Genomic DNA, 26,052 nt, shown 5'->3' on the forward strand with positions numbered 1-26,052 from the left:
CAAAATAAAGTCTGAGGGTTAACATGTTTTCTTAACAGCTGAAGGATAGAAAAATAGTATGGAATTTGTGTTTTTAAAAAATCACTATGGGATTGTTCAGAAATTTCTGGGTTACTGTGAATCTGCTGCAGATACTCAGCTTAACTAGAACTGTCACGTGAGCACGCTTTAGTATCTAATGCCAGTTGTGTGTCTAAATCTCCACTGATGCAGTAAGAGTTTAGGCAACACAATTATTGAAGCCAAGGGAGCTGTTAATGTCACCCTGAAGTAGACACCTTACAACTAGGAAACTTAATCAGAAGCTGAATTCCACCTTCTCTTTCCAGGGATTAGTTGGTGAAGAATTTATTTATTTACAAGTAGAGGTGCTTCTGGTTGTATTAAGAGAGATGTTTATTTACTAAGTAGCAGCATATAAGGCAGTATTTTAATATTGAGAAAATTTAGAAAAATAAAATAAAATCTTGATTGTAGAAGGTAAGTTTGATTCATTGATGAAAAGGCTTTGCTTTAAAGCATTTTGGTTGCAATGAAAGGTAACAGTAGATCAGTAATATTTCTTTCTAGATTGACGGATTTGGATAAATGAAGGGAACTAATTAAAGGGGTCAGGAGGAGAGAGGAATTCAGTCTCCAGTAGAGAGGAGTTTCATTTCTTCTGAGTGCATTCATTTTAGTTGCAGTTTATATTCCATGTAAATGATTTTTTTTTTTTTATTTTTATTTTTCCTTAAGGAAGGAATAGTGTCAGATCTCATGCCTATGAACCTTGACGAAATTTTTGATTTATTACAGAGACTGGATCTAATGAAGTTTGCTCTCATTGCAGGACAGGTAAAGAATGGGTTGAATGGGTTGAAAGAAAATGGCAGTGGGAGGTTTTGGAAGAAAATATATGGAAAGCCATAAGTGGAGGTCCTGAATATCAGGTGTTGGGACCAGTTTTATGTTCTTAATAAGATAATTTTTGAAACAGAACCCAAATATGTTCTGACAAACAAATAAAGAGGCAAGTCACTGAAGACACTGAGGAGCAAAATAATAAAGTGGAAGGATATTTAGTTGCAGAAAATGCAAGGTCATGAATACAAAATACTGGAGCTGGAGGCTGTTAATTGGAAGTTACTGTCAGTCAGCAGCTACTTAGTTTTTGGTTAAAATATTGCGAGAAGGGTTGATAATAGAACTTAACCTAGAAGTATTTGAGAGAAATAGGAAGTGTTGGTATGTTCAGAGCAGTCTAACTCCCAGGGGGCCTGTGTGTAGTTTTCTACTTTATTTTCCTTCAGAATTTGGATTACCACGTCAGGTATGTAATGCCACAGCTGCTTACGTGTAGCTGCTTCATGCTGCCAGGTACACTATTTGCTTGCACAAACGCAAGTGTGAGTATGAACGTGAAAATGGTGTTTGTGACATAGCTGCTAGTGTGCTAATTAGAAAGTTACTGTTTTCCTTTTGTTTGCACAATGGAAATAATATTCTGAATCTTCCCAGAACTTCCTCTGTTAGTGTCCCTGTGTCCAGGTTTTGTCATCCTTCAGGAGCCAGTCAGAAGCGGTGACCATTGCCAGCAGCAATTAATGTAAGAAGGAAGCAAGCTGAGCCTTCCCCGTTTCTTGGGGCTTTAGGGTGTATTGCTCCATCTGCCACAGGCCAACTACAAACTCATCTAATTTAGACTGTTACTCTGGTCCCAGCACAATCTGGATTGAGGCCAGGACGTGGAACTGAAACAGCTTAGTGACACAGATAGACAAGCTCCTAGTGTCGGTGGATAAAGGACACTGATTTATTTTCATTCTCCTGGCCCTTTCTACAGCATCTGATGCGTCTCGCCAGCGGTTGATGCTGTCTTGTCAGAAAGGGGTGGCAGGATCCTAAGTAAAGTGCTTGAATGGCGTGGCCTCATCCTAGGTGATGTATCTAAGGAGTGGCAGCACACTCATGATTTTGAAGTGTTGCCAGTCATAAAAGGAAATTAAGAAATGAAAAATGATACATACAACAGCGTTTTGTTGTTGCCTGTGCGTCAGCCAACACGTTAGCGATACTAATTGCTATTCAGAGGTGGGTAAGGCTTGTTTGTGTGGGAGGGCTAAGCTTTCCCAAAGCTGAGCTTTAGCCTGTGTAATGAACTCCCATGGGAATGAAGAGCTGCCGTGCTTTTGCACTTAAGAGTAGATGATGGAATTCCTTGAGCTTTTCCTTCTTTAATGTGCAGTACAGACACAAGCATATTTAAGGGAGAAAAAAAGAAAGCATTGTCAATGCTCTGTCAAAATAATTAATAAACAGTGATATAGCTCATCTAAAGAAATACTGTGGGACAAAGAAAGCTCCTGTATGAGCTGTGTTTTTAAGCCTCCTTTAAAAATTATTACTAATTCATTCACTATATGTAGGGTATTCTTTTTTTTTTTTTTTTTTTTTTTTTTCAGAAAATTCTTTCTGTGTTAGAAGAAGAGGTCTCAAATTTTGAGAAAGCTGTGCTATATGTTTTAATGTTCTTAAGGTTTCAAAACTCCTTCAGAGTAGTACAAAATTAACGTAGATTGCATTAGCGGTAGAGTAGTTGCTGGGAGAAAGAATTGGAAGATAGGTAGGGCGTACAGTAAGATTATGTCAGTGGCAAAGCTCCTTTGAACATCTAGGAAACCAATTTAGCCATAAATATATACGTGCAAATGCAATGCTGAATGTCAGGGTCTGTGTTGAGTATTTTCAGAGCCAAATATGTTGGTGCTAATCGGCTGGGAAAGAGGAATGAGGCTGCACGCTCTGGTGAATGCAGTGTTGGGTTTGGAGCTTGGGAGATGTGGTCCTGCTCCTTCCTGATTGTAGGTCGAGGGGAAACTAAGTAATTTGCCGTATTTTGGCTCAAAGAGTATTTTCCCTGAGGGGTACTTTAAAATTTAATGGTGAAAAAAAGACATCTATATGAAGTAGAAAAGTGAGTTTTTAAACTTATTTTCAATATAGCTTGAGTCAGCCATTGAGCTGAGTGAAAACGACCACCACAACAAAAACTGAAAATGGAATTTTGATAAAATAGTTCCTCCAGCATGTATTTTGTGCCCAACTGATGTGGACTGCATGAAGAAGATACGTAAAGGCAAACCTGGGCCTTTGAAACAGTTGCCTTTACTTGGGCGTGCTAGAAATAATTGATTCCTGAAGAGAACTTCTCAGGGTGATGTTTGGTGGTTGACGTTCTTTAAAGTTATTATATGCTAGTAAGTGCTTTGGAGATCTGCCTGTGTAATGCCAAGAGATGTAATTTTTTTCCTATGAAATTGTCATCCTATTTTCTTGAATCATCTTGTTACTACTGATATCTGATTAGAATTAGTAATGAGCCTTGCCTCAGGACCAGAAACAAGTGGGGGAAAAAAAAAGGTTTTGATGAAACTTTAGATTTTATGATTTCTGTGAGTGTAGATACTTTACCTGCTGGTGAGATTAATCAGCGTGGACACTGTGACCCTTTTTTCTTTAACTCACTTGTCAAAACTTTGGCTGTAATGAAAATTGGTTGGTTTGTAGTGGGTAGATTGGCAGTTTGGAGAGGTGATGTTTGTCATTCAGACACGATTCTCTAGTTTTACGTAAAGTTACCGAAGGTAAATGACCAGTTCTGTCTTTACTCTTGTATTGTTGCTCCAGTCTTGCTCTTTTATTCACTTGCCTTGTTTTAAATTCGTACTGAGCTGTCTGATACAGGACCGTGTCATCTTGTGTACTTGCAGGGAATCTCATACAATGAGGCCTCCTTCCTAATTGGAGCTTTTTGGGTGCTCACACAATGGAGATAATTAGTAATAAATGTACAGCTGTAATTGCAAGTAGTGTTCAGAGTATGCAATACAATACATGGCAGTTAAGCTCCTATGTGCCATGTTAGTTCCTATTGAACGTATTTGAGAAATGGATGTTATTCTTTCTTTGCCAATGTGGTGCTGCCAAGGGGCTTACTCTGCCTTCTGGTGTGCGTGCTGGTAAGGCTAATACCTTAATTACCTTCTTTAAATATCAGCTGTCAGGACACATCCAGGTAATGTTCAGAAATGATCAGCAGTCTACAAGATTTCTCCAAGAAGGCTTGAAGTGTGCTGTGGGGAAAATGTGAAACCTGACGTTAAACGTGAACTTACACCTTTTCATTTAAAAAATGAAAATAGAAAAAATCTCATTAATTAATAAACTCAATTTAACCAAAACCTTGGCATGGTTATGTAGCTCATTTGCTTTCTTTTGTACACTTTCAGTTATCAGCTACTCATAGAAGAGTTGTGAGTTGTCAGTCCATCCTTGACCAGATTTCTTCTATTTAATGTTGGTAATAATTTATGTTTTGATGAATTCTGTTGTTTGGAACAGATTCAGAGTTTTCATGTATAGAACATTTATTTTATTTACATCAAGTGAGTTTGTCCACACTTCTCTCAAGTCATGCTTTCTATAGTCACAGTGACACTTAATTTCTTTTCTAGATAATTGAAACACCTACCTTTTAAACTCAAAGAAACAAAACTTTAGGCAGTCTTGGAAATTTCTTAGAAGTTTTAATAGAAGACCTAAGGAACTATCTAACTTTGTTTTGGTTATTAGCTGAATAAAGTTACTAACTTTTAGTGGCTAAATTACAGCAAGTATTTATAGCTGATTTGCTGAAAAACATTTCTATATTTGACACCTGTAGGATTATTATGTGGATTAAAGCTATGTCTTTATACTGTACAAAAATATTCTAGATGTGTATAATGCATCTCGAAGAGCCAGACTGGCTTTGCAATAGGATAACAGCCCTCCATAAAGAAACCAGCTGCCATCCCAGCCACTGCATCCTCTACAGCTCTTAGGCAGTGGAATAGGTCACTTCTGTCATCGTGTGAGCTCGTAATCAAAGCAGATGGATTTGAAGCACAAGAGAGACTTAAAGGAATGGATGATTTCATGGCTTAGTTCTAATCAGAGCAATGTGATGTTTTGTTGCAAATGTGAATTCTAATTTTGGCCTTGCTTTCGGATAATTGCTGTTAGCATTACCGTACGCTGCCTAAAATATGGCGAGTTCCTGAAAGCATAAATATATTTTAAACCTACCTTTTCTCTTGGCAGCCTTGCTGCTCTTTTTCATGTGTGTTGCACAACAGGAGAGCAGATGATCTATAAAATCCTGCTCTAAATTACTGAAGTCTTTTACCGAGTCTCTTAAAGACTGGGATTTATTCTTAGCCTTGAGGTAGAACTAAAATCAAGTTTAAGACAATATTTTTTTTGGGGGGAATACCCTCTCTGTGTGCTAATACTGTTTAAAAGCTTGAAATTGTTGCACAAAACTTTCCAGTTTGATACTGGATATCATTAGCTTTGGGATGTGCAATTAATTTTAGTTGTTTTTAGGAGGAGATTCTCAACAAAGTAGATCCACGGACTTGAAAGATTCCTCAAATCTTTCACTTCACTTAAATTTCACTTAACAAGGTCCGACTATGAAAAATGTTTGTACAATATCCTGCTATAAATGGAATGCCAGGCAAAAGTAAGTTGCTTGAGTTAACTTGCTGGCTGGTTATGTAGCTTAGGAGTAAAACGATTTTTTTTCTTAGAAACGAATAATGGTACGGTTAAGCGTGTGATCCTGGGTGTTTGGTGGCCGTTGGTATGTGGTACTTTTTTATAACTGATTTTTACAGGTAGTGAAATTGTGGTTTTTCCTGTCAGTGCTAAAATGGAAAAACAAGAAATTGAGATCTAAAAACACTTCAATTTTTTTTTTTGCTTGTGCTGATTACTTTCCAAGTTAAGGTTAATACTTGTTGGTTGTAACCAGTAAGATATATGAGATGTATAAGATAATCCTAGTTTGAGCTTTTGAGATAAATTTTATGCATTTGCTTGCTGGTAGGTAGGTTTGAACGAAGTTTGATTTCTGAAATTTCAAAGCCTTTAAGGTTTTAGAGAGTTGCTCTTCACTTTACTGAGCTGTTTTCTGACTTTTGGATTAGGAATTCAGGGGTAACTTTGTCCCTTTTATTGGGCTGAGATAAATAGTAATAATATAATTACCTGCACTTTTAATTTATATATGTGTAAAGGAATGTGTGGCACAGCTTTCCCTCAAAACTACAAGCTGAATTGAAATAACTTTGAAATAACCGGTGTTTTTCTGGTTTGAGAAAGCTCTGATACTTAAAGTGAACGTGATGATAATTTAAATACAATCTACTGTGCAGGGAGAGTAGAAGTTCATATAGTTTATATACTCTGTGCTCTAAAACAAAGAGAATGTGCTGAGCTCTTCTCGCGAAAGAGAAATGCACAGAGAGAAGATAGGTGAATATTGTGAGATATGTTGGTGTCAAGAGTTGGACTTGATGATCCTTAAGGGTCCCTTCCAACTCAGGATATTCTATGATTCTATAAGGTGATGGATGAGATAACGCAACGCAATAGATTTCTTCTGTTTCCTTAATTTTTTTTCAGCTCTAGTTTGCAGAGAGTAAAACATTAATGTGCTGCGTATGCCTGTGTTTCCTTGCTACGACTGAATGTATTAAATCTGTATATTAAAGTAGTTTATTAAATTGGGGGGGATGTTTTCAGTCTTCTAGCTTTAAAAGGAAAAAACAAAAACAAACAAAACCTTCTCAAAACTCACATCTGAATCAGTCTAGTGCCTTGCTCCTGCACAGCAGGTCTTCTGTAGCTGGTAAGTGCAACTATATTATCATGAGATCCATACAAAAGGGCCTAAAATTGGCTCATTTATTGTCACGAGACCAATATTTTTTGTCTTCAAAGTGTATGCATTCTCACTTGCTCTCTAAAGTAAGGTGTAATTGTGATTTCTTGTGGTCTTTGATTGGAAATCCGTTGTGTGCAATCCTTAAGTCCTGCATTTTTCCTGCTGTTTAGAATGTGATATAAATACCTCAAAATGAAACAGTTGAAAAAGAGAAAGAGATTGAGAGAGGGGATGTAACATTAGTGTCATGGTTTGAAAGAGCAGGAATCTCAACATTAATTGGGGACCTATCCCAATTTTAAGTAAGTCTCCATAGATTTTGAGTGAAAGACCTAGAGAAAGTGGTGCTGTTAATCTTTCTTCTGATGTTTGCCTAACAGATTTCTGTGAAACCTTCTGTATGTCCTCTGAACCTGTAGCTGTTTTAGATGGCTGAAAACAAACCTTTTAACTGTTTTCTTTAAAAATCAGTCATAAGACCTCTTACCAAAACAATACTTGTGTCATCATTACAAACGTGATACAGTAAGTGCTATATCTTTCGAAGTATTAGAACTTGCTTCTGATATTGATTTCTCATTGAGGCAAATTGCAATGAAAGCATGTGCTTAAGACAGTAAAGAGTGAGTGAGTGTGGTAGAGATGGTCAGTTAAGCTTACTTAAATTAAAAAATAGCATACAGAATTTTTTCCCTCACTTACATACCCCTTTCTCCCTGCCCATGGTTTCTTTAATTTTTGAGGAAAAACACAACCTGCTTTTTAAAATTAGTTTTGAGTACATTTGCATGGTTTGAAGAGCTAATCTTGTCTGTAGGTTATTCTTGCTTCTAAAGAACTGGCATCAAGTCGTCTAGTTAAAGGCATATATTGAATTATTTTTTTTCATAGACCATCTTGTACAGATTTTGGTTCTCTTGAAGTTGCGTTAATTTAATCTACTCCCATCCCTCCCAAAGATTTTAGTTTTTCTGCTCCTACACGTCATCTTTATCTTTGTGCAACGCATACATAACATCTAGATGTACTGTGGAGAAATATTGGTTAAGCTGATCTATAGTGTGTTATGATTGTAGCCTTATCACTGGAAGGAAGTACTTATTTAAGCTGCATGGGTGAATCTGTGCTCCTGTAATCAGATTTACTGATTTCAAGAGGTGGGATTTGTGCTGGCAACAGCTGAGCTGCCTGTGTAGACCAAGCACCTGAAGGGTTTCTGGGGGATGCTTGCTGCTTTGTTCTGACAGCAGAAATCCTGTGGGCATTACTTGTAAGAGTGATGGTGAATTACAGAAAAGACTGCTGATAACTCGTTATTTCTTCAGAACCAGGACTTCCCAAGGAGAATTAGTTGGATTATGAAAAGTAATTTTTGTATGCTTCCCAGCACAGTTAGTGTATTTGAGGACTACTAAACATATGAAAAGTTCTTTACTGAAAGGAGACTTCAGAAATATGCCTTCTCTGTTTCAAAGTATTTTGGTGTTGATGATGAAACTCCTGTAATCTTTGACTTTTAGTTCACTGTTTTTCATCGCCTACAGAACGTAAACCGTATAGGATTAGAACCATCTTCTGTGGGTTTAGTACAAAGAGGTCTTAAATTCTTGACTTGGGCTCCCAAGTGCTGTCATAAAGTAAGGATTTTTTTTAAGAAAATTTGGACGTTTGCATCTGAACCAAGCTCACAAATTGCTTGTGATAGCACAGTATGCATTGGGGTTTTCTTTATGTGTACTGTGACAGAAGAATGTTCCTTATCTAACTTCCTAGTGCTTTAATGAAAAGAGGTTTGATATCTGGCTGAGACTTTGTAGTACTGCAGGGTTGGATAGTCAGGAAAAGATGTTTCTTTGAATTAAGCTTTACAGATTTATAATGGGTAAAGTTCTTGCCCACTCAATAAAGAAAAATTGGAGTGAAAGGTTTTTTAGTTAAATCTAACTGAATTAGCCTCATGCATTTCTTAGAGTGTTTTGAAATCTCTATTCTTTATTAATTTTATCTTTACACAGTGACATTCATGTAGGTATATTTTAAACTTTTATTCTGAACTTTCTTGGTGATAGTTGGATCAAACTAACTGCTTTTTTGAAGCAGTAAGTTTAAATTTTAAACTATAAATAGTTCCTTTCTAAATGCTCTCTTATAACATCTGTCAGGATTGTTTTTCAACACAATAAATTAAATAGATCTAGAGGATGCATCTTTAACATCTTCACGTTGTCATTGCAGGTACATGATGCTTGTTGATGGCAAGAATGAAGTTTACATGATTGATCGAGACAATTCAATTTTTCACGTATCTAATCTGGAATTTCCATTTCGCAAAGATCTTCGGACACATCTAACAAACACTCTTCTAGATGGGGTAAGGAGCGTACTGTATAATAATTGTAATGATTTCAGCAATTTATTTTTGTTCAGAAACAGCACCAAGTTTTTTAGGCTTGGATCAGTGAATCATGGGATTTAGGAGTAATAGATTCAGCCACTGGCTGAATGTGGGAATCACGCTGTTCATAAGTCACTTTTTATCTACAGAATAGCAATGATAACTGCTCTGGGGGGAGCTGTTTACTTGTCTTTGAAATAAATCAAGGTATTGAGATGACATTCTCTGAGTATGAGAAAAAGCTTGAAAAGAATCTAAAGAAATAAATGCAGAACATCATCTCTCATTATAGCTTTATGTTTTGATTCAGTAAACATAGTGAATTTAACCCAGTTAATGTAAATATTTGTAAAATTTGATAAAATTTTGATATTTTGATAGACTTGTAAACTTATGTTTTTGCTTCTGTCTTCTATTTTCAACTAATTTGAATTAATGACTAATTTAGAAATGGTTTAGTTGTTTGACTGAAACATTTCTAAGCAGTCATGCTAATTTAGATTATGTAAATGTGCTAATGAACTTTGTTAGCTAGTTGTAAAACAAGCTGTAAAACCTCTGTGTTTGCTAAAAAGCTCTCCTGGAGCGTTCTTAATTGCTAAGCTTTTTAGAACAGTAGCCACAAGAAGAGAATATTTCTTTTTTGACCTCCCTATTTTAGCAGAAGAAAAGAACGACATTAGCTCTTCTACCCTGGCAGGTGTTTAGTATATGAATGCACTTTCCTATCATGCTTCAGTAGCAGTGGAGTCATTCTACCTTGCTGTCCCTCTTGCTTGGTGAAATGCTGAATATCTGAGTTGCTCTTCTGCATTGGTCTTCTGAAGCTCAGTGCACCTTTCACATATGGAAGGCCATATTGTCATTGTCACTGTTACTTTCCTTCCTTTCTCAGGCCTTTGTTGTCTGTATCCTTGAAATATCACTTTTGTGTCTGGCGTGTCTTACTGAATACACATGGGAAGCATATGGAAATGGATCTGTGCATCAGGCACAGCATTGCAAGCTGGCTGAGGGCAGTGGCTGTCCTGGTCTGCTCTGCGCTGGTGTGGCCTCACCTTGAGCACCGTGTGCAGTTTGGGGCGCCACAGTGTGAAAGGCCACAGAGGTGTTAGGAAGTGTCCAAAGGAGGTCTGTGAAGATGGTGAAGGGCCTAGAGGGGATGACATATGAGTCAGACAGCTGAAATCGCTTGGTTTGTTCAGCCTTGGTTTGTTCAAGAGGCTGAGGGGAGGCCTCATGGTGGCCTGCAGCTCCCTCACGAGGGGAGCAGAGAGGCAGGCGCTGAGCTCTGCTCTCTGGGGACAGTGACAGGACCCGAGGGAACGGCTTGGAGCTGGGACAGGGGAGGGTCAGGCTGGGGGTTAGGGAAAGGGTCTGCACCCAGAGGGTGGTCGGGCACTGGGACAGGCTCCCCAGGGCAGTGGGCACAGCACCAAGCCTGATGGAGTTCAAGAAGTGTTGGAGAACGCTCTCAGACAGATGGCCTGGTTTTTGGGTGGTCCTGTGCAGAGCCAGGAGTTGGACTCAGTGGCCCTTGTGGGTCACAACACTTTCCAGTTCAGGATATTCTGTGATCCTTCAATTCCGTGTGAGGAGTGTTGTTGCAAGGTATAAATGTAATGTCGGAGAAGCAGAGAAGCAGATAATGGAATACTTCCCACTGCCTTTGCTTTACTGAAAAATTGAGAGCGTACTGTGGTAAATGTCATGTTCTCAGCTCTTTCTTCTTTTCCCTCATCCTTTAGCTGTGATGTTGAAGGAGTATCCAAAGGTTGAAGAAAGCATTGGCTCTATAAGCATACAGCGAAGCATGAGAAAAAAATGGAGCTTGCTCTTCTGAAGCTGTTGTTTTTTTCAGCCTGCATGGCTAAATAACACATGCAATGCTTTATTAAAGTAATTTGCTATACCAGGACTTTGGGGCAGAGGGAAGGGGGAAGTGTAGTCCATAGCTATAGTTCATTAAATCATATTTCACAAGCAGCTAAACTTGTTGAAATGACAGATGTTTTGAGATGAGGTGAACGCCCCGTTAGCTTTAAACCTTTATCTTTAAAAGGAAAATTCTGCTTTTTGACATTAATTAGAATCTTCAGGTGTTACTTGCTAGCAGTCCATGAAATAACTTTGATGGATGCCTATAGAGAAAAAGGAGATCAAAAGAAGGTGCATACAAAAGTTGAGATAGAAAGAGGATTTGAGATTTTTATTTATACTGGATAAAGTTCTGTATGTGCAGAATCATCCTGCTAATAATGATCAGCTGATACACGGAATAAAGTGTACTTTTTTGTAGGACCTGAGTCTGGGAAGGACCTTAATAGTCTCAGGAAGAAAATCTACTGAATTGCCCTTTAAGAAGGAAAATTACAATGCCAGACTGCCACTGGAGAAGGTACAGGAAGAATTGATAAGTTAGGGAGAGATTTCAGATGGTTTTGAGAATTTAAAGCTTACTGCACAAATATATTTCACATTATTCTGGTCATAAACCAGTGAAGAATAAGCTGTAAAGTATGTTCTGTCCATATGATGCCTTTGTTTTCCTTATAGGCACCTTGAATTGTGCAGTGCTTTCCTGCTGAGGAAAGTGACTCAGAGTTTTATTAGAAATGAAGACTTCATGGAGTAAGAGCTGCACCTCATTACTGAGATATGGTGAAGTTTTCAGGCTGAGGTTGGGCAAGTCATCTATCTCAGAGTTAAATTATAGGTTGCCTTTGACTTCATTGTCTCTCACCACAGAATTGTAAAGGAGCAAATAGTTTGCTGTCATTGCTTTGTAGCAATTGGTTTATTAGGAAGTCTTTGGAAAGGATTATTTAAATAGTTCTTCAGGGGCATGGCTTCTCTCTTCTGTGTCTTAAAACAGGTGATTCACTAAGGTGGGCTAATATGCATATGGTGGATGGCAGGGGAGCACATATATTGATGTCTATGTAAACGTGGCAGTGACTGTGAGGCATATGAGAGGGGCTCTGATCTGGCATTTTGTGACTCCCATGTTTATAGTTTGTCTCGTAAGAATAAAAGAAGTTGAAAGAATTTACAGCCAGTCATTAGTTGCATCACACATTCACAGTTACCTAGGGTATAAGCTGTAACTTCTCCTAATTTGTTGCTTTGTAAAAGTTTGGTTGTTAAAGTGTATTTGAATATTTCACTCTTGGCATAAAATTAGCGTGATTCTTTTTTTTTTTTTTTTTTTTATAAAGTAAAAAGAAAAATGAAATGAAGTTTTGATTGAGTAATGAACCTTGAGATAAAACTAAAATTTTTGAATGGATAAACAGTTCCATAGTGCAGACTTTTAAGTTACTTTGTGTGGTCAGTTAAATAATAATAAAAATAAAAAGTTTGGAATATATTTCTTTTCAATTTCAATTCCTTTCAACAGGTCTGATGCTAGAACTTGTTTACTATTTGAAGTATCAGAAGCTTAGCTTTGAAATTCAATACTTCTTTAATGTTCATGCCAAAAGATAATTTTCATAACTGTTCCTTTACTCTGAATATATGCATGATTTCATAATCTATGTGAAGAAAAATTTGGCTTTTTCGCATTAACATATTTTGCTAATTAATACTGTTGGAATTAATTCTTTAATTACAGGTTGACATAGTTCATACTTACTCTCCTTGAAGTAGCTTTTTTGCTTTCAGAGAACGATAATATAGAATGAAGTGCCCAAATGGCATTGCACTGCATTAATCCTGAAAGTGTAAGAAAGAAGAAAAGAAAACAGTCGAATTCTAACTCATCAGTGCCATGCAGTGAAACAGTTGCACGTGTTCAGAATACAAAAGATTAAGTAGTCTCTCCAACTTTATTCAGAGCGACAATGCATAAAACTTTGGTAATTTCCATGAATTCAGTGAACTCTTAACTTGCTTTAAGGCTTCTGATGTAAGCCTTTCATGCGGCTGTCTTTGAGAATCTCAAACACATTTAGGGTTCACTTCAAGCTGAAATTACTTGCAAACAGTTCTTACTGTGATCAATTACATCTCGGGTGACGAGAGATTTTCTGCAATACTTCGTGCTCATCTCCAGTCCTTCAGTTGTGTTTATTCCTCTGGCTTGGAAGAAAATTTTCTGCAAAGCTCATTAAAACTAATTTGAACACTACCTACAGGTGACTAGCATAATATGAGGTATTCCTCTAGAAAGCCAAGTGTTTTGTCTTTCTACTGCAGTCGGAGGGAATGAATGAAGTGCATCAAGGGTTTTGGCTGCCATGCAAGAAAGCTAGTTACTTGCAAAAAGTTTTTTGATATTGTACACAGCTTTGGAACAATTTAGTAGATAATGCAGAGATGTCCTTAGGCTTGAAATATTTTCTTCCTTTGAATTGCTATTTAATATTTGTGTGAACAAGGGCTCATTTTAAATATACAGTGTATAAAACTGTTCTTATACACTGTGTATTTAAGTGTATAAAAAGTATTTTTTCAACTAATGAGATAAGATGCGATCTCTGAGCTGTCAGGACATTCCCATCATTTCACAAATAAAACTAACTGTCAGTCATCTGTGTTTGGGAGCAAAATATTGGGTGTTCAAAACTGCTCACAAGCGTGGCAGAACATGCAGTGAGATTCAGCTGGGTGAGGGTTTTCTTAGAAACAGTACTAAAAGAAAACACACAGTTCTGTTTGTTTTTTTTTTCCAAGCATTTAAGGCTGTCATGTTATATTACTTAAATTTGAAAACAGCAACAGTGATACAGGCATACCTGTTGTCATATGTTATAAATGTATATCAATCTCAGATGCCTCTTTTGGCATCCTTGAACCCTCCTTGTCTTCAAGTCAAATAAATGGAAGGTTTCAGCCACTCTGCCCTTTATGTCCTTTTGGTGGAGTGCCTGCCAAGTGACGTCCTAGATGGATGTGGCTCTTCTAGAGCTTTAATTTAAAACCTACTGGGTGCATGAGCGCGGGGAGCAATGCACACTGATGATGTCCTGCAGAACTGCAGTCAGTGTAGGGTGAGAACCTTTCACGTTTCTGTGTCAATACAGACCTCATGGATTTGTAAGCTCTGTCAGGAATGGCACAGCTTACAATATGGAGTTTGCAAACCCTGGCACCTTGTGCAGTACAGTTTTTCTTAAAGCTCTTTGTATTCCCAAAAGACAGCAGTGACTAGAATTGCATTGAAGGTAGATGGATAAATGGAAAGACAAGGGAAAAAGGAGCAATAAACAGATGTGTGATTGGGTCTGACTTCATACTCTGTTTCAACCAAATGCACGTTCTGTAAGTTACTGGTAAGATGAGATCCTTTGCTTTGTGATCAAATTTTGGATTATTTTAAGTCCAAGTTGCTTGCTAGATAAGTTATTCATGGAAAGACGGGGGGTTCCCTGAGCTGTCAGTCCAGCATCATTCTTTTTGGTTCGTGTCCAGCTCCATGCTTTTAGCACAGTTGCTGTTTCTGATAGCTGTAAAACTCTGCACTGCAGCACCAGGAAAGAAGACTAACACCAGCACAGTTTTCCAGATTACATTAAAGAAGCTGGTTATTTGACCTCCTTCTGCAAACCCGCAGGTTAAGCTAGTATTTGAAGTGGCAGCTAATGGACAAGTGGTAAAAATCAGATTTCCTAGCAGTGGTAACATGGAAACACCCCACAGTGCCTGTAAACCTACACAGGATATATAAAAGGCAGTGCACGGGTGCAGGCGTGTCTTGCGGATAGTTTTGTGTTCTATTATGTTGCCATCTGAATGTTTTTCATTTGAAGATTTTAGTTATCTAGAAATCGGCTTCAATGTAGCCTCATAGTATCAGGTTATTAATCAGATCAGAACGAGTGAGTTTGAATTTGATGAGTTCTTCAAATAGTTCATATTTCCATGAACTTGCTTCTGAGATCTAATCCCTGAGGTGTTGTTCAATTCTTGCAATTTCAAGAAAGGCTCTGAAATCAGCGTCTTAAATAACGATGTGTTAGAGTACTTTTAATCTGAATCATTCCTATGAGCACACTGCAGCTCTTGCCTTATGACAGTTATATTGGCGTAACTAATGGAGCAGCCAACGCCGGTGTCATGATGGAGATGAGCAAGACGGGAATTTGTCATCTCTGCTGCTGAAGCACATTGCGTTACCCTGCGTTTGATGGTGGGGATTTCAGTCAGGATCTGAACAGAGAACAAGAGGCAGGGAAGAGGAAGAAAAAAAATGGAAATGTGGCAAAAAGAGGCTGGCCTAACCCGTAATAGGGTGAAAAGGTTTATACACATGTGAAATAGAGAAAAAAATTATTATTAAACGTATCTGTGAGTTAAAACTAAATGTTCCAGAGAAAACTTAAAGATCACGGATGGTCCTCTTGGCTGTATTTTATAATTAGTTTTCAAAAGGATATCCAGAGATTCAGATTTTGGAAAATTAGACTTCAAATCTTTTCATACCAGGCCCTGGCATGTTTTCAGGGTTTTGTATACAAATGCTAGCTTTGCAGCATTCAGATTAGTCATTCAGAGTATCTTTCGGGCTTGGCCATGAAAAAACAATCTCCATTTCTGTATTCAGTTTATAAAAGATGAGATTTCAAAAAAAAAAAAAAAAGACAACTTCTGCTTCCCTATTGTTATTTGAGAACAATAGGTTTGAGTTTTCTAGTTAAGCTTTAAATGCCTCAAGCTTTCTATTTACTTTGAAACAAATTTACCTTTTCAAACTGCTTGCTTATTTTTTTTTTTTAAGCCAAATGTGATTAAATTCTAGGTACAATTCAAGAAGTTTGGTATGTGCACAGACTTAAAATTAATCTTACAATGAAAATCTTGTTCACTTTGTAGAAGTTAGGGACTCTAAGAGAAGTTACAAGGTTGTAAAACAAAAATGCTCTTGAACTAGCAGGGAACATTTAAATGAATTTGAGTTGATGTAAAGTTCTCTTTGGGATTAATTATTGAGTACATAGCTTTGTTTTCATCATGTTATAGTGAAATATTCTTATCTTTTTTTTATCTTCTATTGTTTCATGTCATGTATGTGAATTTGGAATTCTCTTTTTTTTTTATTGGCAGCAAAAAGTCCTTAGATACAAGTATCTTAATAACCAATAATTGGGTGGTGAAGAGCAGCAGGATGGAGGAAGACATCTAATATTTAGAGAAGTGAATAGTTTTTTGTTTTTTTTTTTTTAATATATATATTATATATATATATATATATATATATTTATATTAACACAATATATATACTATTTTATATATATATATATAATATAATATTTTATTATTTAGAGAAGTGAGTATTTCAAAGTTGTGCCTGAGAAAGATTTACCAATTGGTTGACTGCTACCATTTTCAGTCATGACTAATTTACATGAAACTAAATCATTCGTATTAGTTTAATCAACTAATAAACTGTGTCTAATTCATATCCCAAGTCTGAGTACAGATGTAAGTGTCAGCATTTAAGGTATATATATTTATTGTATGATGATCATTAGTAGGCTTTCTCCTTGCCGAGGTATTTTCAAGGTGGATTACCAGCATTTATTGAATCGTAACAAGCTTCATATGATACAGTTGCTATCTGTGATACTTCCATTTGAAGGAACCCTGCTGCTGAGTCACAATGCAACATTCAAAGAAATTTCACTTGTCACCTCTGCTTAGAACACAGCTAATGTGAAAAGATCCCAGCTGAACATAGAAAATGGATGTTAATGCTTGTTCTTAGCTTGTTTACTGGTTCTTCTTGTAGGTGAGATTTCCAAAAGTGGTTAGTTGATTTAGGATTGCAGTTCTTACTGAGGTTTTTAAAAACACATTATTTTCTCAAGGAAAGTAGTGATTTTGAAAGCTGTGGAGAAACTAATGGGTAAGTGTTGCAGATCAAAACGTGGAACCTTAGGACAGCTCCTTGGCTTCTTGCTGAATGCTTCATGCAGCATTTAGGGCAATAACACTTCCGTAATACTGACATACTGTATAATATATTTGATATAAAAATGTGTCCATTATTTGATTACATCACGCTCACAGGTATACGCACTAAATATAAGTGCTAGGTAAAAATGTGCTAACTATTTTTTTGTATTCATGAGATAAACCTAAATGTCTTTTTGTTTGTTTTAGGAAATGATCATTGACAAGGTTAACGGACAGGTTGTTCCTCGGTACTTGATATATGACATTATTAAGTTTAATGTAAGTACTTTTGGTTTTATTGGTTTTATCATTAGTTATTGATTCCCATTTCTGTTTTAATCTCATCTGTATTATTAAGAGCTTGAGAATAAGCCTTAGCACCAAAAGTGTCTGGGTATTTTGCAGGTCAATAAAATGCAGCGCATCAGAATTAAGATCGAAAGCAGCCTGCTAATAGGCATTGATTCATTTCCATGTGGTGGTGCTTTGAAACAGTCTGCTAAACACTGTGTGAAAATTTCCCATTTCTAGAACGTGTCTGAAATATAGAGAGTGAAAATTGAGAGTGGATGGAGCAGCTAGCCTGTCAGTGGCATACATGTTACCTGAGCATCACAGTGCTCCTTGCTAGGCTACCCCATCACCTGCTTCTCAAATTTCTCTTTGAAACCAGGCATCTGGTTCTCTAATAGTTGTGCTCAACAGCAGACTCTCCAGTTTACGCTGGCTGTAGGGCAAATATGTGAGAAAGAAAAACGTTGTGGAAAAGGAGAAGCCTGTTTTGACAGCTAGAAATCAAATCTCTGATCACAGCAGAGAACTGTTGAAAAATGGGGAGAACAAGAAACTTTTTTTTTACAGCAGCTTTCAAATAGGGTAAATGGCTGAAAGTCACCAAAGGGCTATTGTATGTTACCTTTGTAGATTTTTTTTTTTTGTTTGTTTAATTTCTTGTATTTATCCCTCCAAAGTCATGATATATGTGAAACTTGAAGATGGCCCTATGAAAGGGCCTCCTATTTGAAGCTTATTTGAAGAACTAAACTCGACAGTATGTTTCACTTGTTACCACTTATGAAATAAATTTTCTGGTGATTTCTCTATGTGTAAGGAAAAGAAAATGTGTTTCAGGAAGGATCGATTTAAACATATATCTTTTAAAATAATTTTCTGAAAACAAAATGTGTGTGCTGTTTTTTGCTGGGATAAAGTTATTTTCTTCCTAGTAGCTGATAAGGTGCTGTGTTTTGGGTTTGTTACCAAACCAGTGTTGACAGGTCATCAGTGTTTCAGGTGTTGCTGAGCACAGCTTGCACAATATCTGACTCTTTTTTGCTTCTCGTGCTGCCCTACCAGTGAGGAGGCTGAGAGCTGGGGGGATGCAGCCAGGACAGCTGGTACCAGACTGACCAAAGGGATGTCCATACCATATAACTTTGTGCTTGGAATTAAAAGCTGGGAGAAAGGAGGAGGATGGGGGGCATTCAGAGTTATGGCACTTGTTTTCCCAAAGGAACTGTTAGGTGTGCTGGAGCCTGCTTTCCTGGAGATGGGGGGAATTGGGAATTACCTGGAAACTGGGGGAATTACAGACTGAGCCATGGTACGAGTCACAAAAAAAAAAAAAAAAGATGGTGGTATGTTGGGAAGCATAGTCACTTTTCCTTTTATTTTTTCACTTGTTCCACCACCTGTGATTCCATGTTTATTTTCCTTCATGTTGTTCCTCATTTCTACTCTTAATGTCTAACTTGCCACTCACTGCTGTTACTTTCCCTGGGAAAAATAATGGAAAGGTAAGAAATGAACAGTCTGCCCTCAGTTTGGCATATGCTGTCCTACCAAAGTTGTAAATATTTTGGTGCAATGTTTTTTTTTTGGGGTGTGAGGGAAGGGAACTCTCATTTGTAGGAAATGTTCAAACTTAACATGAAGAATCCTACCTCACAAACAGCAGAAATGGTGAGGGTTTTCAGAGGATTGTTAAGGTTTGAGGAAAGTCTGCTTTTGGGCAGGGCTGTAAATGCTTTAAACTTAGTGTTATGTTTTTGTTTTGCTTTTATAACATTGGGGCTGTGGAATTGGTTAGCATATAATACAATTTTAATGTCAAGGACAAATTAAAACCATGTTATCAGGATGAGTACAAGCAGGGCTCCAGCTGCAAGAGTTCATTAGCAATGGTCCTACCACAAAGATTAAAAAGCATAGCGGATTTGAGGTTAATTTTAGATAGTTAATTACAAAACTGGGCACCCGAGGATGTTTGGCTTGGCAAGCAGTGGTCAACAGAATTTTATCACAAAGAGAGGTAAATGTATTGAAAACTTGTAATTGGCAGGAAAGAATTAGTTCCTTTTTTAGGGCATGTAAGTCAGATCATGTAATTTTCCTGGTAGAGCTTCAAATCAAGTAATTACACAAAACACCAGTTCTGTTTCAAAACAAAACACCCCCCTGCAAGTAACCAACCCCCACTCCAAAAGCACCCCCTCAGCAGCAGAGGGCTACACGAAGTGCTCAGGGGTTCTGCGCTGCTGCTTTGGATCTTGCAAGTAGTTGTTTCTTCTGAAGGTGAGTAGTGGGGTTACTGTACTCACTGGCCATCATCTAAATGGCAAGATGTCCAGCATATCCCCATCTCATCCTCTGCTTGCTCTGCTGCTGGAGATGCTGCACTGCAGTGGGGGAAATGTGAATACAAGCTGCTGATGAACACTTTTGTCTGCTCAGGCAAACTTTAAGTCAGGTCTAGTGATCTAGAGGTACTTTCAGTTGTCTTTATTCCTAACTATTCAACCTATTTTGCACGCATGCCTTCCTACACTAGCTAAATGCACAAAGTTTTCTGGGTTTTGTCAGAAGATTTCTTCCAAAATACTAAATTCACAAATTCTACACTAAGTCCCAAAGACATTTTGTGCACTGTTAATACCACTGAGAATTTGCGTTAGGATGACCAGCACCAACACAGAAATACGGAACAGTGCTGAAGTAAGGTGGTAGATAGTTCTGCAGATTGCACGATACATTTATAGTAAGAATTACGTCAACTTGCGCCCCTCAGGATGGCTGTAAATAGTACAGCGAAGGCTGTTAACATATACAGAGAAAAATCATGGAATTAACATTTTAGATCACAGCAAAATAATGTCATAATTTAAACTTTCCAATTGTCATTTGCTGTAATATCACTTTGAACAATTCTCAGTGTTTTCAACCAGCACTATTGTCATGCTTCAAAACTGGGCTGTACTCTATTCTTGTATTTATTTTAGTTCTTTGCTACCTTACTTTTGGGGGCTAAATTTTCTTAAAATGGTTGTTTGGAAGTGTAGCAGTTAGACAAGGGAACCAGTCTGAGACAGGGAATTTTGAAAAGTTACCTCTTTGAGACAAATATCAAAATGAGATTTAGGAGCAGCAGTGGTCTGCTAGGCATGGATCAGTTGGGAATAAAGATAAGGGTTTTAATTTTGTGTACAATACTGTGATTTGGGAGAAGATCATGGAATCACTGAGTAAAGTGTCTCAGTACGTTGTAGGATCTTTCTTCAGACTTGGTCAGCATTTCATCTGAGCTTGACACAGAAACGGTGAGGAAACCACTGCAAGTAAGGATGATGTGATCATCAGGAGAGAATGGTAACAGAAACATAATGGTGCGTACAGGCTCTGGAACAATTTAAAGAGAATAACAAGGGAGAAGATTTAGAGATGAGAGAGTGGAAGAAGACCCATCTTAAAATTTTAATCATATTGGTATCGGTGAGGCTTATTGTTACTCAGCTTCTCAATTTTGCTGTGGTGTATCAGGAATCAACTACAGCAGCCTTCTAGAAAGAGGTGAAAGAAACCAAGAAAATAGACTGATTGAAATACGTTCTGAGCATTTGACTCTAAGTATGTAGAGAGGACAAGTCCTAGGAAGAAGGAAAAAAATGGGTTTCAGTGATTGGGAGAGACATATACTGGAGTTCTCAGGGAAAACACGGAAATAATCTCTTGGCTGTCATCTTCTAGGATAAATCTTCTATCGAATTGTGATTTTTATCACCTGTAACCGCTGAAAAAGTCAGTTTTCATGGTTTTTGATGGAACAGTTTGGTTTTGTTTCTTTTTAATCCTTGTTTCTGTGACATGCAGTTTCCAGAAGCTTGCGATAAGTCATCCCGTTGTGCTACAAGACGTGCCTATGTCAGGAAAAACAAATTCTTTGGGAGATTAAAAAAGACTGTTGTCATTTTGTTCAGACTGAATCATAATGTTAATTATTATTAATAGCAACTCAAAATATGACATTGCTGTATCACTGCTTTCATCCCACATGCTAAAAGCAAATCCTTAGAAAGGAAGCTACATGCAAATGAAATAAGTCAATCTTTCAGCCTCAACTCTTTGAGGAAACCCAGAGCAATCCCTACTGTTTTTTTTTCTCTGCTTTGTTTGGATCTTTTCTTAAAACAAAACACAAACAAACCAACAACAAAAACCACCTCAGTGTATATGAAATTATCTCTCAAAAACATGTTATTAGAGGCTACACACATCTATAGTAATACATGAAATTGTGCCAGGGGCAGGGTGCTGGTACTGAAACTTTGAGTTTGGGTTGGAAGTGACCTTAAAGCCCACCCAGTCCCACCCCCTGCCATGGGCAGGGACACCTCCCACCAGCCCAGGTTGCCCAAAGCCCCATCCAGCCTGGCCTTGAGCACCCCCAGGGATGGGGCATCCACAGCTTCTCTGGGCAGCCTGTGCCAGGGCCTCACCGTCCTCTGTGTAAAGAATTTCTTCCTAATGTCTAATTTAAACCTACCCTCTTGTAGTTTAAAGCCATTACGCCTTGTCCTATCGCTCTACTCCCTGCCAGAGTCCCTTCTCAGTTTTCCTGTAGGCCCGCTTCATGTACTGGAAGGCCGCAGTGAGGTCTTCCTGGGGCCTTCTCTTCTCCAGGCTGAACAACCCCCACTCCCTCAGCCTGTCTTCACAGGAGAGGTGCTCCAGCCCTCTGGCCATCCTTGTAGCCCTCCTCTGGACTCGTTCAAATAGGTCCATGTCCTTTGTGTGCTTGGGGCCCCAGAGCTGAACGCAGTAATCCAGGTGCACAGTACTTCAGGTACTGTGCTGTCCAGCTTCCCATATTTTGGCTATACATAGGTAAGCTCATAATAACTGTAGTTGTATGGTATTACCTCTTTCACCTGAATTGTAAAATGTTCAAATTTGGTGGGTAATTCTAGTTTAATAGAGGATGCCGACAACAGAAAAATTAACAGTCCCAGAAGTAAACACAAGCAAATCCAAATCCCCGTTATCAGAAACAACCTACAAAAGAAAATGTCTTCCTTCTCTACTCATCTCCGAGACAGCTCCTGCTGGAAAACCTTGCTTTGACAGGCTTTTTTTTTACATCGTCCTCAGGAGCTGCGTATAGATGTATAAACACTAAAGCTAAGCAACTGTTTGTTTTTTCCATAGTTAACTAATAAAAAGTACTCTGGCATCATGTAGGATCTAATTAATGGATTCTTAGCAAAGATGCTGAAAAAGAATTGTACTTTTATTTTTCTTTCTAACCCTGGCCTTTAAATTTTTAAACTCTAGCCAAGTTTTCCTGAGAGCAGATTGCAATGGTAAGAATAGATCGAAGGCTTGAAAAAGAATAATTATTTTGATGTTTAAAAAGGAGATAGTTTTGATTAAAGTTTTGAAAACTCTGAGCATTAAATTAAGTCAAGATGAAGATTCCTATGGCTGTCATGTGTAACAATGCTGTAGCTGTTGGATTAAATTTGTCACTGTACGCGCACATTCTGGCCATAAATCCTGCCCACAGCCAGTGGTGGGTTCGTTGAATTCATGCATGAAAAATTTTTGTTTCAAATCCCTGTAAAATATTACCACGTCTGACTTTTCCGCTATAAAGCTAATTTTAAAGCGCTGCAGAGCTCGCCACACATGCTGTCTCTGCTTTATTAGTCTGGTAACCTTATCTTAAAAATACACTATGAAAATTCTGAGGGCATAATTCAGAGATGGGAGCACTTCCTTGCATAATCTTTTCCATTTACAAATGCACCTGACTGCCAATGACTTCCCCACTGTTGCTTCTAATTCTGAGGTTATTTCTCAAATGGTATCACTTGAAAGCACAGGTTTAAATAACTCCTGTTGCTAATAGTGCCCTGGAAAATGCAGATGCTGTGCATGTGTTTAGTCTCGAATCCTTCCCACTATTTATTTATTTTGCTGAGACATACCTCACAAGTGCCTGGATGTCTGCAAGTTGTCTCTGCTTTATGTTCTAAAAACCTGTATGTACATCTTCCCATCACAGCAAAGGCAGAAGGAGATTTTCAGGTAAATGAACCACAGAGCATCTACTTCTTGTACCTCATGTTGCTTTCTGGTGAAACAGAGAAAGATGTGCAAGGTTGCCTGTATCTGCAGTACTCGGGCACCTCCAGAGCTTCTCTGCTATTTTCAGATCTCTTGCTTGAATTCATGGTGTTACACAGCTGCTATTACCACTGCTTTCTCCTCCTCTTCTGAATTTTGTAATGCGGTTTTACTGGATGCTGAGTAGAGAACAGGGACAGCTTGCCCAGGGGAAGCAACGTAGTGTAGTCCCCTTGAGTATTTTTAAGGGATACGTGAATAGGGTGGCGTTAGGGAATAGGGAGGGTAACAAATAGTGGGTTAGGAGAGCTTGTAAGATGGAGAATCAATACAGGAGGGGAATGCTGGGGGGAGCTTTCAGGTCTGTGGAGATGGATGGATGGATAGATGTATACTGAGTAGTTGTATTTTTCAGTCTTCGCTGTTTCATTCCCATTCCCTGTTGATCTTCACTTTTATTTGTTATTAAAATGCTGACGTGTATGTCTAAGCAGCAAAATGTGCAGGTATCTTCACCTGTTTTGTGAACTTCCAATAGTTTTGTTTTCTTCCCTGTTGCTCCTTGGGCTTGGGAAGAGTCCGTATGCAACCAAAAGGTAACATTCTTGCACAGTTTTGCATCCCTCTTTAAAACTCCCTCTTTGCCTGCAAAAATTAAATTATTGCTGGAGAGCGGTGACCAGGGTGATCTTCGGTGTTTCCTTGTTCCTCATTATGTGCTTTTTATCTAATAAGCTGCTTGCTGTCAGGAAGCATTCCTTTGCATTGTGATGAGTTTGAAGGCTGACTCTCTTACTTTCTGGTTGGATTGTGTGAAAAATACATGTGATATTTTTCCCTTCCCGTGCATCTCTGAGTTAGATTCTCCTTTTCCTAACCCTGGGGGCATTACAAACCGCAGTGAAGGTAGTTTGTTTTTCACAATTGTCAAAACTGAGAATGCTTATTGGACTGTTATATAAAAGCAAAGGGACTGTATTAAATTCTGTCATGTCTTGTTTTTTCCCAAAGGTAAGTGTTTCCATGCCTTCGTATGAAGCAAGCCTCATGAGAACCCTTTGAATAGCAGATTACCACTGGTATAATTGTCAGGAGAAGAGGCATGAAGTGTTGCTCCTGGGAGAGAGATACAGGCACAAGTAGTTTTCCAGAAGCAGCTGTGGAAGTTGCCTTAATATTAAATCCATTCTATTTTTCAGGTGTTTGGGTTATGTAGGTTTTGCTCTTATTTACTCTGATGTGATAGTTCTTCAGCAAAATATAATACTTGCTAAGACAATTACAACCTGAGACTGGGATGTTAAAGTTGTGCTGTAAATGAAAATAATTTTCTGAGTATTTTTACTAACCTGCTTTTTCTCTCTCTCATATTTTCAACCTTAAAAAAAAAAATCCTCACTTTTTATTTGCAATAATTTTTATCTTCTTGTGTTGGGAACTGTAACATGATTAAATAGAAAAATTGTCTCTCTCCTTGCAGTTTGTAACAGCCATTACCATAGGAACTGCCGAGTAGACTTGGACCCAACTTCTGTCTTAGGCAAACATTCAGATTGCTCCAGAACCTGGCAGTGATCACAACTGAAGTTTAAAGTGTTGAAAAACTTTACAGTGGGGCAGGTCTTCCAGTGGCATTATTATTTCCAGTATTGAAGACAGTAAAGTCTAACACAGGGCTTTTTTCCAATATATTTTTGAAAAGGAAGAAGTATAGGCAAAATAGGAGATGGTTGGAAGGATATTACATGGAACCAGTGGGAGCGTGTTCAAATTTTGTCTTGTTTCCCTAACTTAGTTTTAATTTTTCCTTTTATACACTTTGTTTTCTACAGTTTTCTACACATTCTGGACCTGTCTCCCGTGTTTCTATCTTTTTCCTGCTTTTAGGTGAAAAGAACTTAAAAAACAAACAAAAAACTATAATACAGGGTAGGGTTTATGAAGGTGAAAGCGGTATCTTTCTAATATCCTCTGTTCCATTCGCAGTATGTTTGAATAACTTGAGTGGCTCTTATCATCTGCTGTAGGACTTGTGGTAGGAGAGAATGTGAAGGTCATATTTTCATCCTGTGTAGAATATTTCTCTTATTTAAACCAAGTATGAAGAAAAACCTTCTTTTGAAAGAAGTATGATAGCATTTCATCAGTATTTCTTATTCATAAGCTAACCATGCACATAGCGAGCCTAGGTATCTTAGAAAAATGGTGTCCTTAAAGTTATACATCTTTTACAAGTCTTAAGAGTGTAAAATATGTAATAATCAGATATTTAATTTTTAATTCTGTCATGGTTTAGGAAAAGTATATGACTTCCTTTTTAAGAGAACCTTCGTGAACCAGTGCTGATTGTTGATTATTATTTTTTATTTTTTTAGGAGACTTTATGCTTATTCTAATGGACAGTTGTAATTTAAAATACTACAAAGCGATTTCTATTCTAAAAATTGAGTGCTGCAGTCTTTTCAAGTACGAAATACTCTGAACAATGTCTCCAAATTGTGAGAATTTTCCCATATTTTTTAAACTAACAGGAATGATAATTCTTCAACATCACAATTGTAAAAGCCGACAGTAAGTGTCCCTGTGATGAGTCACTGAATTG

General features: G+C 37.8%; 1 protein-coding gene across 3 annotated transcripts in view; it reads left to right on the top strand.

Annotated features, from left to right (window-relative positions):
- The window catches only part of RNGTT (RNA guanylyltransferase and 5'-phosphatase), a 184,231-nt gene that overhangs the window by 45,208 nt on the left and 112,971 nt on the right, over window positions 1–26,052 (top strand). For all 3 annotated transcript variants that reach the window (XM_038176904.2, XM_027454915.3, XM_027454920.3), the window contains exons 9-10: window positions 8,990–9,125; window positions 17,256–17,327. In XM_038176904.2, the coding sequence (XP_038032832.1) occupies window positions 8,990–9,125; window positions 17,256–17,327 (208 nt within the window). The remainder of the gene's footprint in view (window positions 1–8,989; window positions 9,126–17,255; window positions 17,328–26,052) is intronic.

Source organism: Anas platyrhynchos, chromosome 3 (assembly GCF_047663525.1).
Source record: "Anas platyrhynchos isolate ZD024472 breed Pekin duck chromosome 3, IASCAAS_PekinDuck_T2T, whole genome shotgun sequence".
NCBI classification, from domain to species: domain Eukaryota; kingdom Metazoa; phylum Chordata; class Aves; order Anseriformes; family Anatidae; genus Anas; species Anas platyrhynchos.